At 52.2% G+C, this 14,369-nt stretch overlaps 8 protein-coding genes across 8 annotated transcripts; 4 read left to right on the forward strand and 4 right to left on the reverse strand.

The window, feature by feature from the left end:
* Window positions 1–17: 17 nt before the first annotated feature.
* On the forward strand, window positions 18–1,622 carry BO88DRAFT_402263 (cytochrome c oxidase assembly protein COX14). Its single transcript, XM_025706056.1, has 2 exons — window positions 18–647; window positions 755–1,622. Exons 1-2 carry the CDS (start codon window positions 323–325, stop codon window positions 1,243–1,245), a joined length of 816 nt encoding a protein of 271 aa, XP_025565754.1. The 5' UTR covers window positions 18–322; the 3' UTR covers window positions 1,246–1,622.
* Window positions 1,623–1,753: 131 nt separating this feature from the next.
* On the reverse strand, window positions 1,754–3,426 carry BO88DRAFT_402266 (3-deoxy-7-phosphoheptulonate synthase). Its single transcript, XM_025706057.1, has 3 exons — window positions 3,357–3,426; window positions 3,239–3,294; window positions 1,754–3,084 (listed from the first exon to the last, which is right to left on the reverse strand). The coding sequence occupies exons 1-3, from the start codon at window positions 3,397–3,399 to the stop codon at window positions 2,068–2,070; spliced, it is 1,116 nt and encodes a 371-aa protein (XP_025565755.1). The 5' UTR covers window positions 3,400–3,426; the 3' UTR covers window positions 1,754–2,067.
* Window positions 3,290–4,152, reverse strand: BO88DRAFT_202791 (uncharacterized protein). The gene has a single exon (XM_025701874.1). The coding sequence runs from the start codon at window positions 4,052–4,054 to the stop codon at window positions 3,539–3,541; it is 516 nt and encodes a 171-aa protein (XP_025565756.1). The 5' UTR covers window positions 4,055–4,152; the 3' UTR covers window positions 3,290–3,538.
* A 1,381-nt stretch (window positions 4,153–5,533) lies between these two features.
* BO88DRAFT_382484 (short-chain dehydrogenase/reductase) lies at window positions 5,534–7,078 on the reverse strand. Its single transcript, XM_025704626.1, has 3 exons — window positions 6,549–7,078; window positions 5,690–6,497; window positions 5,534–5,626 (listed from the first exon to the last, which is right to left on the reverse strand). Exons 1-2 carry the CDS (start codon window positions 6,763–6,765, stop codon window positions 5,881–5,883), a joined length of 834 nt encoding a protein of 277 aa, XP_025565757.1. The 5' UTR covers window positions 6,766–7,078; the 3' UTR covers window positions 5,534–5,626; window positions 5,690–5,880.
* A 370-nt stretch (window positions 7,079–7,448) lies between these two features.
* BO88DRAFT_402270 (uncharacterized protein) lies at window positions 7,449–9,096 on the forward strand. Its single transcript, XM_025706058.1, has 2 exons — window positions 7,449–7,838; window positions 7,903–9,096. Exons 1-2 carry the CDS (start codon window positions 7,761–7,763, stop codon window positions 8,728–8,730), a joined length of 906 nt encoding a protein of 301 aa, XP_025565758.1. The 5' UTR covers window positions 7,449–7,760; the 3' UTR covers window positions 8,731–9,096.
* A 295-nt stretch (window positions 9,097–9,391) lies between these two features.
* Window positions 9,392–11,090, forward strand: BO88DRAFT_402271 (thiolase family protein). Its single transcript, XM_025706059.1, has one exon. It carries the CDS (start codon window positions 9,686–9,688, stop codon window positions 10,925–10,927), a length of 1,242 nt encoding a protein of 413 aa, XP_025565759.1. The 5' UTR covers window positions 9,392–9,685; the 3' UTR covers window positions 10,928–11,090.
* A 356-nt stretch (window positions 11,091–11,446) lies between these two features.
* On the forward strand, window positions 11,447–13,011 carry BO88DRAFT_402272 (mitochondrial 54S ribosomal mL50 protein). The gene is made up of 3 exons (XM_025706060.1): window positions 11,447–11,928; window positions 12,015–12,465; window positions 12,542–13,011. Exons 1-3 carry the CDS (start codon window positions 11,498–11,500, stop codon window positions 12,815–12,817), a joined length of 1,158 nt encoding a protein of 385 aa, XP_025565760.1. The 5' UTR covers window positions 11,447–11,497; the 3' UTR covers window positions 12,818–13,011.
* Window positions 12,942–14,281, reverse strand: BO88DRAFT_402273 (uncharacterized protein). The gene is made up of 3 exons (XM_025706061.1): window positions 14,219–14,281; window positions 13,671–14,148; window positions 12,942–13,616 (listed from the first exon to the last, which is right to left on the reverse strand). Exons 1-3 carry the CDS (start codon window positions 14,236–14,238, stop codon window positions 13,149–13,151), a joined length of 966 nt encoding a protein of 321 aa, XP_025565761.1. The 5' UTR covers window positions 14,239–14,281; the 3' UTR covers window positions 12,942–13,148.
* Between the last annotated feature and the right edge of the window lie 88 nt (window positions 14,282–14,369).

Here is a 14,369-nt window from a genome sequence, read left to right on the forward strand (position 1 = left end):
CCCGGCCGGCAATCATTCCCAATTCCTCCTCCTCCAAACTCCGCCTGACCCCCGTTGGCTTCAGCTGCTCTCCCCTCCCCAGCTCGACATCTCAATCTCGTGCCTATTGGATTTGACCCTCCGTCGTCCTATCCAATTAACCCCCGACTTATTCTCTTGGCGCGCGCACCCCTTCGTCTCTCCCACCCCCCGCCCACCGCCGAATGTACCGTTCCGACTGATTCCATCCCGGTCACATCATACCATATCACCACCACCACTACTACTACCATCCTCGAGCATCCTCACCGACAATCCATCCTAGCCGAACTCACTCCAAAAAATGTCCCGCTCTGCTGCAGACGCGACCCGATTCACGGCCACCGGGCCCTACGCGCACTCCAAGCCCGGCTCGGCCAGCGCGGCGGCCCCCTACAAGCTCCCTAGCTCGATGGCGAAGCCCACCTCCCAGCAACAGCAACAGCCGCAGTTAAACGCCAATGGCAGACCGGAGTCTCCCAAGGAAAAGGTTGAGCGGTTGCGGGCCCAGGCCCGCGCGGCCCGGTTAGCTCAGTCGACGTCGCGGGTGGATCAGATGATTGAAGTAGGACGTCGATTTGCGAACAAGGCGCATAAGACGATGGTGTACACGCTGATTGCTGCATCTGGTATGTTTCCATCATCTACCATGGTATAAAATGGACTACACATATGTGTTGGCCGCCGCGAGGATATACAACGAGTGACTGACGCGTTTCGGGTTTGAACAAAACAGGTGTCTGCGGAGCTCTAACAGTCTACTCCGTCATCTCTCTAACGCTATACAACCGTCGGCAGCGGGCTCTGTGGGTGGAGAAGGAAATGCAGAGACTGCAGGATGCGAAGACGGCGTATGCTGCCGGTACGGCTAACACGGAGCAATTGGAGCTGCTGAAGAATGAGAAGATCGGGGAGATCTTCCAGCAGAAGAAGGAGGAGGCTAAGGCACAGCGGCCCTGGAATCAGGTCAAGAACTTCATCTTTGGAGGTTTGAAGCAGGATGAGAAGGCCGCTACTGATAGCAGCAGCTCTATCCCCGATAGTGTCCTGGAGGGCGGCAACAAGTCCGCAGTGCTGGAGGCGCTCAACGCTAAGGCTGCAGAGGATGCGGCCAAGTCTGCTGCTGCTGCTGTTCCCAAGGGCCAGCTGGATGCGTTGGCTGAGAACGCCGAAGATGCTGCGAAGCAGTCGACGCGAAGCTGGAAGAGCTGGTTTACTGGACGGTAAGGAGTCCAAGAACTAAAAAAAGCCCTTTGGTATATGGAAATGGATGTATGACATATAGAGCGGAGGGAGGTGGTGCGTGTGTGTGTACGTGAGTGAGGATGGAAAACAAGGAATGTCTCAGAGATGACGCCTATCACATTTACTTATGCTGCTTTTCTGGTTTGCATGGCATCTTCTCCCTGTTTTTCCATAATCTGGGGTTGCGGCGTCTATGCGGGTTATATTCTTTTTTGTCTCATCTTTATTCTTTCTTTCTAGCTGTATTCTTATCTTGCTGTTGTTTGCTTTCCTCAACCTGTGTATTACTGGGTTAGAGTTCTTTGTCTTTACTCTTGTGTACATATACATATCTACTATTCTCAATCTCTCGTATCTCTATCATTGTATCTTGGTTAGAATAGTGCTGTCGATGGCTCGATGTTAACTTAATCAAGAGGGTTCGGTCTATCGAGCAAATATGGATATATACGGGCAATCAAATCTTGTCATACTCATCGTTCTATTATTGATTCATTACTGTCTCCCGTGGACAGAACCTAAGTGAACAGGTACAGGCAAAAGAAATTACAAAAAGTGTAAAGAGAAGCAGTCAAGACTTTTACTGGAACAAAGACCGAAAATGCTGCCCGCACAGGCAGAGGCTGTCTGTCCAACACACCCATAACTCAGGAACTCGTGCCCGCAAAGTCAGATAATGAAACCAAAATGAGGTAAAATAAAGCACCCTGGCTATGGTATCTAGATCGGATTATTCGGAACAAAAGGAAAAGGGAATCACACTCGCTGGGGTTTCGTAAACGCAGATCATCCATCCTCAATCGCTCAGTGGGTGCCATTAGTGGCCTTGGCCTGAGCGGCTTTGGCGGCGCGTCTGGCACGAACACCATCCGCGAGGTCCTCCAGGACCTGGACGGTGGTCTCCCAGTCAATGCAGGCGTCAGTGATGCTGACACCCTTACGCAGGCCGGAGGGACCCTCGGGGGGAACTTTCTGGTTACCCTCGTTGATGTTGGACTCAATCATAACACCGATGATGGCATCCTGGCCCTCACGGAGCTGGTCGGAGACCTCCTTGGCGACCAGAGGCTGGTTGCGGTGGTTCTTGTTGGAGTTGCCGTGGGAGCAGTCGACCATGACGACCTCGGACTGCTTCTTGCCCGCCAGAGCCTCGCGGGCGGCCTTGATGCTCTCACGGTCGTAGTTGGTGCCCTTGTTACCTCCACGGAGGATGACGAAGCCGTGCTCGTTACCAGCGGTCTTGGTGATAGCAGCCAGACCCTGCTTGGTGACACCCAGGAAGCGGTGGGGGTGAGCAGCGGCACCAATGGCATCAATGGCAACGGTGAGGTTGCCGTCGGTACCGTTCTTGAAGCCAATGGGGAAACTGAGACCGGAGGCGAGCTCACGGTGCAATTGCGACTCGGTGGTGCGGGCGCCAATGGCACCGAGAGAGATTAGATCGGCCAGGTACTGAGGGGAGATGGTATCCAGCATCTCACTGGCAATGGGCATGCCCATGCTGGTAAGATCAGCGTAGAGCTGACGAGAGACACGGAGACCCTTGTTGATGTTGTAGGACTCGTCAATGTCGGGGTCGTTGATCAGACCCTTCCACCCCACCGTGGTGCGGGGCTTCTCAAGGTAGGCACGCATGATGACACAAAGGTCGGAGGAAAGCTTCTCGGAGAGCTCCTTCAGACGGCCGGCATATTCGAGGGCCGTGGCAGGGTCGTGGATCGAGCAGGGGCCGACAACAACCAGCAGACGGTCATCCTTCTTCTCGATAATCTTCATGGCCTGGTTACGGCCAGAGCGGACAGCCTCGAGGGATTCCTTTTTCTAATCATGCCCTCTGTTAGCACCAATGGTGTGAACCGAGGCATTGACGATGAAAATAACTCAGAATGTGGTCGGGTTGAGAACGCAACCAACATGACAGGAAAGACTTGGAAAAATTGGTAGGGAAAAAGCAAGGGGAAACGGTGTGACTCACACCAGGGATCTCATTCTGGAGGTACTGAGGGGGGAGGAGGGGATCATATCCCAGGACTAAATGGTTTGACAAATCAGTACAGGCTCATTGGCACTGAAAATGAGGTTTGTTTACTAACCGCGAGTGTCCTCATTGACTTCTGTGGTGCTGATCAAAGGCATGGTGGGGGGAGATTGGCTGTGTGGAAGGGATTATTCTGTATGAGGGGAAAGGAAGAAAGAGGAAGAGTGATGGAAGAGGACAGCAATACAGCCTTTATAAGGGGTCTAGAAGGGCCAGGAAGTGTGCAATGGAGATGAGTCAAACGGGGAGAAGACAACCGAAGCGAAATCGGGGGTCAAAGAGAAAGCGAGCAAGGCACAAGCGAGAAAAGAAAAAAAAGAGCAGGGCAATGGAGCAAATGAGAGAAGATGGAAATGGCATGAAGAGACAGAAAGTGTGGGCCGCGGGAGCGCGGACCAGCCGATGATTCACACACTTGCAAAACTTAAGGTTGGTTGGCTGCAACCTACCGGTGGCGGTATCAGTACCGTATTGTCTGTCCCATGTTGTCACCATCCATCGTCCCAGCTCTCTCTCTTTCTCTTTCTCTATCAACACTTCTCCTGCGACTCTATCTTCCCTCCCTCCATCACCACTTGAGGTAGATGCTGCTTCAATTGACCCGCTTTTAGAGTTCAATAGTCCTCCCTTCCCACCACCATCAGCTCTTGATACATCCATGGGTCTTCTTCCCCTCCCATCAAGGCCCAGAACCACTGCCCTCGAGTCTGATGTGATTAATGCATCAAGGCTCCGTGGTGTGTGATACTGCATGATTCGATCACACTCAGCTTATCCCCCCTTCTCGCACAATTCTCCACCTTAAAAAGGTCATTCATGGTACGAATAAGGTTCCCGCTTTAGGTTGTGTCAATTCAAACCCCCGGCGCCTTATCGAAAACGATAGTTTACCGTTCCAGATCGGTCACTCCATGACTTAATCCTATCTAGAGCACATCATGATGCGGATTACTCCGATTTCCGGTTTTCAACGTGGATTCTTAAACCGCTGGATGCCATTGTTCCAAGGCCCTGTCCCAGATAGCTTACGTCAATCAGCTTGTGACTCAAGGGCTTAGACAACCAATGCTTGAGCTGTTGCAGCCGAAAGAGAGAGCGATTGGAGTTGGCCATTGTAGCGTAGCTTCGTGTCGGAGTTCTAGATTTTCGCCTGCATTTGATCACATAATGTGGATAGGTTTGTCTTCCTGATGCATGAGATCATTCGATATACGATTGCGGTCCATGAGTACGAGGCCTGTGTGATAAGCTTCGTATCTCTCAATTCGTCTTATCGCGTACTTCGTCCGGAGAATTAAACCGCCTTAGGGGGGTATGGGATGGACGGCTATGCATGCAGGGTCATATGTACTCCATAGTAACACTGCCTATCGAGTGAGCCCGCTTCGTACGGGGTAAGGACCTCCACATCAGCGGGCGTTTGTCGGAACTGCTGGGCAGTTCGATCACTGTCAGCCAAGCAGCATGTAAGCAATGCGCGTAGCCATGCATGCGGCTTATTTTGTCTTCAGCTGAGCCTCGCATATTATCTGATTTAATTGGATACGCCCAGTCACACGTACTAGGATGGCGGGACATGCTGTATGCCGCTCATTCAGCTTTCAACGAGCAACTTCTCTGCGAGACTGCCCCGGCTCCTAGCTGAATAGTGTTTAGGCTTGACAACCCCATGGGGGAGACTTGGTGCGAGTATCCCCACGAAGGGGAAGTTGGGAGGCCAGTAACTCGCCCACCTTGTATGGTAACAAGCCCCTGTATGTACCCCATGTTGAGCTAGACGTAAAACAGAGTGGCCCTGGGCGGCAGTTCCCGTGTGGACCTGGGGAATTGACCGTTAGACCGTAGATCTACTCGATCTAATCAATTTGCATTCTGAATCCCTCCACTGGAGAACCATTACCACGGCTTGAGGGGAAGGGCTCCGATCTCAGTGGACTCTGACTGGGCCTGTGGTCGAGCTTGCAAAGGAAAACGGCGAGTCAGACAGATCCTGTGGGTCTTCAGGGATGCTTCAGCTCGATTTTAAGAACTCAGAATGACCAAGAAGTGTTGGTAGCCAGTCGAAAAATCGTGTTGGGGGGGTGTTGAGGCATCCTGAGCCGGAATAGCGTTTTAGACCGGCTCGCGTGTAATCGCTTTGCCGCCCACTCACCGAGTCGAGGGAAGAACACTTCCCCATCACGGCCGACCCCCAGCCCCTTCATCCCCACAGAATTGCCCTTACTGGGTTTCCCTGCATGCAGCCTGCTGTCGGTGCCTTAAAACCAAAATACGCACTAAGATAATTAAGGTGCTTTCCGTGGCCCACTGTGTCCAAAATTGTTGCTACAGGAAATCAGCTAAGATGCTCGTATTGAAACCTGTATCTGGTATGGTTCCAGCACTTACCACTCTCAAGCATTGTGCTATTCATCTCAACCGTCTCTCATGAATCGCTCTCCCCACCTTGAGTGACCACAACTCCACATACGAGATTAAAAAGAGAAATGAATGAAATCACAAATGTGTCAAGGAAATCGGTCCGATACATGGCGCACAAAGACCAAGGCATGCATTTTCTATTTTATCATCCACATCTTTCAAGGCAGAACCTCCTCTCCCTTCCAATCCCAACAGCGGCCCCGCCCATCGGAGTCACCGGTCTGCATACCACAGAGATGCTGTAATAGCTTCACCGCAGATTCTTCTGGCTGCAGCATGTGTCTGCCATCCCAGTAATCTTTCGTGAAATCAGTCTGGACTGTCCCGGGATGCAACGCCACCGCAAAAGCTCGGTCTCTGCTGCGTGACCGCAAATACAGATCGAAAGTTTTGGTCAGCTGAAAGACGGAGGCTTTGCTAGCACGGTATGAATACCAGCCCCCTGTTGCATTATCCGATATGGACCCAACTCGTGCGGCCATCATCGCGTAGATCGCATGCGATGGAAGTCTCCACGGCCGCTGTACATGTGCCGACAGAGATTCGTCCGCAAAGATTGCAGACGACTTCGTTGGCAAAAAAGGTGCCAAGTGCTTCATAAGAAGCATAGGACCGAGAGCATTGACTTGAAAGCTATGCAGAGCATTGGCAGCATCAATTTGTGTCGGAGACTTCTCCACGTGCAAAACGCCAGGTACGGTGATTGCAATACGCAGGGAAGTCTGTGGAAACTCTTCTCGTATCTGTGCTGCCATGGCGTGTATGGTTGCCTCATCTAAGACATTGTTCAGGACCAGAACGTATGAGGGGATGATGTATTCAGTACCAGTCACGTCAACTTCAAAGACTCTTAGCCTCTCCTCTGCCTTTCCAGTCTCATCATTGACTTGATCCAGTAAGATTTTACGGAGCTGTCCGGTGTCTCTCCGCGCAGTCGCAATAACGGGGAGGTCCGTGTTGGACAGCAGCTGTCGCGCAAAGGCGAATCCCAGTCCTTTCGAAGCCGGGGTCACGAGGGCGAACCCACTTTTTGCAGGTGACATTTGAATGGCACGAATTTGATTGCATATATTGAGAACTGGGCTACTAAAACCAGAGAGACGGAATCCACATGGAGGATTAGTCTGAAGGTCGAAGGTCGAAGCCTAGATTTCCGTGACGTCATGCACATGGCTGCTACTTTGTACAAAGTACAAAGTATGAATTGTTAACTAGATGGCTGTCTGCTGGCTGGGACAACAGGTGCCTTCGGGGGATATACATCTGCTCGTAAAGTAAAACACCATTGTTTGTCCGAGAGTAAGCTGGCGAGGGTTGTTGGTCGCAGACAGCATCAGATGCATGGGTAGGTTCTAGACGGACTACTAAGCCTACAGAGTTTAGAATCGTCTTATTTTAGTAGCCAATCTCATTGCACAAGGCTTTTGAAAAGCTATCGGACTGGTGTATTTACTATCCGTAATAGGACAATACATATGTGAGAATGTCAACAAATACATACTTGGTACTCTACGAGTGATTGTCTTCCTCATCACCGACAAGAGAAAGTTGTAACTAGAAAGACTGTACTCTCAAGGTACCTGATACATCCGCGGCGGTATTGGTCAGTAGTAATCGGACTGAATCCGTAACATGTGACGGTACCAACCGTACGGCGCTAAACCCCGGCTGGACATTGAGCGATAAGTCCCGGTCTTTGCTGCGATGATCCATCCACGTTCCAGCTCGGGTTTCTTTGATTCTTCAACTACTTACTAGTGTGACCCCATGCATGCTTTGGACCAGTTATTCAGCGTGCTGCATAGCCATGGCCTGTCATCTTATTAATTACTAGCCTCATTTTCTATATTACTTGCTTCCTCATTGGAGCCCCTATTCTCCTACGCGTGTTGCTTTCCACATTCCTACGGAGGAGATTCAACAGACTCAATGTGACCTTGACCCTGGCTCGAATCACACTCACCGCAATACTCTGTTTAACCAACTCCACATTTTGGTCTTCACTGCCCTCTTTGTACGGCCTGGCGCCCAAAGCGCCATGTACGCATTTTCCACCAAGCGCCAGAGAGACCAGGACCAAGAGGACTTCGATGGAAATGTGTTCCGCGAGACTAAGGTCCGTGAATTTGAGACTGAAGGACCCCTGCTATTTTCGTCCCGCAACTAATGGTAGTCAACAGAAACACAGGTCTCTTCCTCTGCGCGCGTCCCCAAATGTTCACCAGTTTCCTTCCCTTCCACAAAGCAACCGGCTTGCATCTGGCTTTGGTTTCTCGACTCTGACCCCAGTGGAATCCTCAGACGATGACAAGGAGGATAATGGTGCTGACAAATTCGCCCATCATGGTTCGACACAACCTCGGGATCAGCCATTACCATCAGAGCAAGGGTGTATTCCTATAATGAGTGCAAGCATGGATATTGATAACGGGAAAGACGCCCAATGTTCGACCAATAATGTTGAACATCCCAACCCGGGAATGGCCGCTGGATGTAGCAATTACAGTCTCCAGCCGTCGCCGATCCCACATAGTCTTGTTGACCAGTCGCTGGTTATAAGCGAAGAGCCGACTACACACTCTACGGAAGGGAACACTCCTGCCCCAAGAAGTCCCGTCGTAAGAGACATGGTGCAAAACTCTACATCATATACGTCGCAGGGCGTCCCCAGAGGTCCGTACGCGAGCCATGACAGGGTCTGGTGGTGCGGCCAACGCCTCCCCAGTCCGGTCAGTGACAATGGCGACGCCATGGCGATCAGCAGCAAAGACTCTGTGAGCGACGCTGATATGACATACATGTCCCAGCCAGCGTCTCCACCACCATGGTACTCAGAAACCACGCCAGATGTGTCACAGCCGGCGGGTTCGATGGGCAACTTGAAACGAGAGCAACATATTCCCTCTTCCTCGACGAAGAAGGCAGCGATTTCCATGGGCTACCGAGCGGATTGCGACAAATGTCGGCGCAGAGTCCCAGGTCATTACAGTCACATCATCCGTCACTGACACACTTATCCCTTTCTGTTCCTTTGCTGTTTTCTTTATTTGTTCTGCTTGACTTTTATCACTTGACGAGTTCATGATACCAGGCGCTATGGAAGGAATGCACAGGGAAAGGCGGCTGTGCTGTTTTTACTATGATACCAACGGTTTTCGGGATTGTGGGGCTTTATTAGCATGACTTGCATTGTAGATGCGACCAGTTGGGACGGAGAACTGGTTCGAATGTACAGGAAGAATCAAAGCTTATCCTTCGATAATGCATATTGTTGTCTTTTCTCAGCTTTGGAGAAGATTTGGCAGCGAATATTTCCCTCAATAACGACACAGAAGTTCTACTATATAAGGGATAGAGTTCGGGCTATTACTCAGGGCCTGCTGTCAACTAGTGGCTACTTCGTTAGTTGATGGCTGTTTTCCGACGTGCTCTTCCGATCTGGCTGACATAAGCGTCCGCATCCGATGGCGGAAGAGCAGGTGACTGGCACCGGATGTCTTTGTCGGATTGACGTCCGACAAAGATAGAGAGAGGGAGCTACATTTACATTGGACTAAGGGGAGTGTTTGATAGTCGACAGGATGTAGTGATCTTTGAAGGTTGACATTGTAAGATTGTTCTCCGGACACACATCCCCAATCAGAATCTCAAGCAGAAGACGGGGAAACCCCCAGACCGGGACTGCCGACGACTCCACAATTTCCCAAATTTGCCTTCGTCCAGAGTCCCCAGCGGCAGTGCGCTTAGCCGATCTTCATTGCCGGTAGTTCGAAGCCAGCGTGCAACTGGCTCAGTCCGTACGCGAGCCATCCCGAGCCCCGGAATCCCTTCGGGTGGCTATATTTTGATATAAGTATGTTGCCGGGCCCCGGTTTTCAACCGGGGCGAAGCGAAAGTCGAGATCCTCTCCTTCCATTCCTCCCTGTGTCTCTTGCTTGATTTAGCAGTCTAATATCCGTCATCATGGCCTCTCCAATTCCCCGAGGCCTGCGCCAGGTCCTCCAGAAGTCTCCCTCGGACATTGTCATTCTTTCTTCCCTCCGTACCCCGGTTACCCGTGCGAAGAAGGGCGGTTTCAAGGACGCCTATCCCGAAGAGCTGCTCGCTCACGTCCTCCGGGCCACTTTGGAGGCGAACCCGAACCTCGACCCTGCTCTCATTGACGATGTTGCCATCGGTTCCGTCCTCCAGGAACTCGGTGGTGCGAAGGCTGGCCGTATGGCTCAGATCCACGCCGGCTTCCCCCACAGCGTGCCTTTCCACACGATCAACAGACAGTGCTCTTCCGGTCTGGCTGCTATCTCCACCATTGGAAATGGAATCCGCTCCGGAGCTATCAACGTCGGTGTCGGTGGTGGAATGGAGTCCATGACCAGAAACTATGGCTCCCGCGCCATCCCCACCGTTCTCTGGCCCGAGCTGAAGGAGTCTCACTCCCAGGACTCCCGCGACTGCATCATGCCCATGGGTATCACCTCCGAGAACGTTGCTTCGCGCTACGGCATCTCCCGTGCCGACCAGGACGCTTTCGCTGCCGAATCTCACAAGAAGGCTACTGCCGCCCAGAACGCCGGTCTGTTCGACAAGGAAATCATCCCCGTCAAGACCCTCTCCTATGACCCCGAGAACCCCGACGCTCCTCCCAAGGAGATCACCGTGACCAAGGACGACGGTATCCGCCCCAACATCTCGGTTGAGAAGATGGCTAGCCTGAAGCCCGCTTTCTCTCCCACCGGTGCTAGTACCGCTGGAAACAGCTCCCAGGTCAGCGACGGTGCCGCTGCCGCTCTGCTCATGCGCCGTTCGACCGCCACCGAGCTCGGCCTGACCTCTCAGATCAAGGGCCGCTGGGTTGGTACTGCCGTTGCGGGCTGTGCTCCCGACGAGATGGGTGTCGGTCCCGCGGTTGCTATCCCCAAGCTCCTCCAGCAGCTTGACATGACCGTCTCGGACGTTAACGTCTGGGAAATCAACGAGGCTTTCGCCTCCCAGGCCCTGTACTCTATCCGCAAGCTGGGTATTGACGAGGCCAAGGTCAACCCCAAGGGTGGTGCCATTGCTATCGGTCACCCTCTCGGTGCCACCGGTGCCAGACAGCTTGCCACTCTGCTGCCTGAGATGGAGCGCACTGGCCAGGAGGTCGGTGTTGTGAGCATGTGCATTGGCACTGGTATGGGCATGGCCGGTATGTTCGTCCGGGAGTAAAGGGTGAACATAACAAAAAGCAGAAACAAAATTTGGGGCGTTTCTTTCTTGTACAGGTTATAGCGACTTTAGTTATTATGATATCAGCGTAGAGACGCATGTAAATACATACACGCACAATACTATTTATACCCTGTATGAAGACCTATATTTCCAAACTGATACTCAACAGACTATCATGAACATACTATTGCTAGTATTGGTGATGTCTTAAGCGATAAATTGGAATGGATTATAGATTCAGCGATGCATACGGACATACTGATGCTAATCTTACGAAGGGACGACAGACATGCTCAAGGGATATAGATGTAGGAACAAAGTAGACCCGAGAAGCCCCTTCCTCCTCAACAGTACTCTGTATGACTCGCAAATATCAAATCCTATAGTTCCGTGTGAAAGTATACTACCAAATAACTCCCGACCGCCAAGCCCCATCCATCCCAAGCACGCTCCTTCACGTGACCTCCCCGGCCGGAACCTCACCACCGCGAAACTTTTCGAACCCCCATCACCTCCGTCCGGGCACCCGCCAGCAAAACCCGCAACCCACCCCAATTGCACAGCACCATGCGACCGTCCGTGCGATTGCTGAGCCTCGACGTCCAGGGCGCCTCGCGGACCCTGTACGTCTGCTCAGTATGCAGAAACGAGGCGCGGCCGCGGCCAATTGTCGCCCGGCAATTCCTTCGCCATGCTTCCAACACACCGCTGAGTGAGCGAGTGAGACGCAGACTTTGGGGTACGGATAACCCGCCGGGATTGAAGGATCCGTATGGAGAGAGTTTGCTTGAGAAGAGATTCGGGAAGCCCAAGGCTCAGCCGGAGGGCGAGACGGAGGTGGTGAATGCGGCGGAGGCGGCACCTGAGGCTGAGGCTATTGATCAGTTGGAGCCTGGGGTTGACTATGAGCCTGCGACGACGTGGGAGGGGCTGGAGCGTGTGGGCCATTTGGGAGGTTGGAAGAATGTTCCCCGGGCTGAGGCTGATCGGGTTGGAACGTAAGTTGTTCTTCTTCCGCATAGTTTTGGGTTACGGGGGTTTGGGAGTTGTTTTGGCTAATTGGTTTGTTTTTTTTGATGGATAGGTTCGGTCTCAAGAAGAAACTCCGCAAACAGGGTCCCCTGTCTCTTGCTGCGCATCAGGCCGCTGTTGAGATCTGTCTAATGCATGCGCTGAACAAGCCGTTGACGAGCGTCTGCAACGTCACCGAACATGACAAGGCCGTTTTCAAGATGATCTGGAAGACTAAGATCGTGCCTAATGAGGCTGGCAGCTGGGGCAGCGCGCTGGAGTATCACAACAAGCAGGCTAAGGAGGCCCTCGTTTACATCTTCGAGCAGATCGGTGGTAGCCAGCCCGAGGCTGTGGAGCAGCAGCAGGCTGCTGAGGAGACCGCCGAGGTCGAGGAGTTCGAGGAGGCCGCTTGGGAGGGTGAGGAAGAGGAGACCTCTAAGGTTCCTTTCTTCGGATACCAGGATGCTCGTGATAAGGGATTCCTGACTTTGTCTTTGGAGGATCAGGAGACGAAGTTTGCTGTTAGTTCCCCCCGTTACTATTCTACTTCGAATGATTTGCTGCGCAGACAGTTGCTGACCTTCCTTTGTCGAACAGTTCCTCAAGAGATTCTCCCAGCTGAGCGGCCACTTCTTCCCCGACAACATCGTCCACCAGATCACCACCGTCAAACAGGCCATCGACTACGTCCAGGGCCAATTGAACCCCAAGCCTAAGAAGCTGGCTGAAATCCTGGAGAACAACGACCGGCTCCAGTCCCTGCCCAACATCAAGGTCTTCTCGAAGAGACAGACCCGCTTGCACCGCGATGATGAGATGGGCCGGAGGAAGATCATTGAAGCCGAGCTTCGTTCCAGAGGACTCCTTGCATAGACTGATTGCATGGCATACATATCTTGCAGGTTTGTTTGGTTGGCTGGCTGGCTCAAAGATTATCTATCTCTAGTTCTTGTAGCATGTTATATCTAGTACGAAATTTTGCTGTACAATAGGAATTGACGTCTTTTTTTGTTCATTTGACATGAATATAGATCGCAGTGAGATCTATTTTGAATGGCTAGCATTTTAGTGTATCTCAAGCGTAATATAATATAGTGAAATAGAAGAAACCGGTTCCGTAGCCGGACCTGAACCCCCGTACGCCTGATGAAATAACATCCAGATATCTGTATAGACAATGCAAAAGCACAACCACGTTCAACAATTACTTCCTAGCCGCCGCAGGAAGACTAAATCCTCTCGTCATAAAGTCTGTATTCTTGGCATGGGCATCCTTAGACTCCTTCGTGAAGAGACTGCTGATGTTGTCACTGGTCCCCAGCATCTTCCGCCGCTTTTTCTTCTCGTTTTCCTCCTCCAGCACCCGCTGCGTCAGCAGCGCAGTAGCGGCATTCTTGATACCACTCGAGCCGCCCGGCGTGGGTGTAGATGTGTTGCTCCGACTGGCAGTGGCACTTGAAGATTTCTCTGCGGGCTTTGATTCCTTGCCCGCATCCGTCGCATCATCATTCGCGGCGTTCTTCTTGCGCTTCTTCGAACCGGGGGCCTTCTTCAACGAGTGCGTGAGACCTTGCTCTGCGAGCCTGTGTCCACGCTCAATGAGCTGCTGCTTGTCGGCCTCTTTGGTCGGGAGGATGGGAATCACGTTGTCGGCGGTGTATGGCTCGTCGCACTGAAGTCGTTAGTACCAACACCAAAAAGGAAAGTATAGGATGAGACAACATACCTGCAAGCACTTATCCCCCTTGAGTTGGCGAATCGCCTCCTCCGAGAAAACATGACCGCACGGCACCAAATAAACCGACTTGACATTAGGACCCAACTGCTTCGCTGTGACGGGACAAATCCACCCCTCACGCTTGTCCTGCTTTCCAGAGGCGGGATGGGCTTCGCGCTCTGTGTCAACCTCGAACTTCAGCTCCACGACGTCCCGGAGTCCCTTGACCCGACCGCAGAGGATCTCTTCGCAATCGGCCTTGGAACTGATGCCGTCAACTTCGTCGCCGGGGAGAAGGAATCTAAGAATGGCGTCTTTATTGTAAAGATTCCCGACGCTGTCGGAGACAATTGGTCGCATTAATTGGTTGTGCGATATCGGACACGTCGTCCAGGAGTGTTCTTGTTGTTCGCGCTGCGCTTCTTTTACTTGCGCTGTGCTGGGGTTGCGGGCCGCTTCGCGGACGAGCTCGCGACGGGTTGGGATACTGGTGGTGCGTGTTGTTAGTTTTGGTTTTTGGTAGACTGGGAGGGTGTATAAGAGGTTTTGGAGCATACCTGCCACCATCATTACCCATGTTGTCGCTGCGAAGTGCTATGGTAAGTAGTCGTGATTGAGAAATGAATGCGACTTGTTGCGGGCTCGCCACTCAGTTACAGAAACAGCGGCAGGCCGATAAGGAGCTGAGTCAGCAAGCCCCAGAATGGG

Source organism: Aspergillus vadensis, assembly GCF_003184925.1.
Source record: "Aspergillus vadensis CBS 113365 unplaced genomic scaffold BO88scaffold_4, whole genome shotgun sequence".
Lineage (NCBI taxonomy): Eukaryota > Fungi > Ascomycota > Eurotiomycetes > Eurotiales > Aspergillaceae > Aspergillus > Aspergillus vadensis.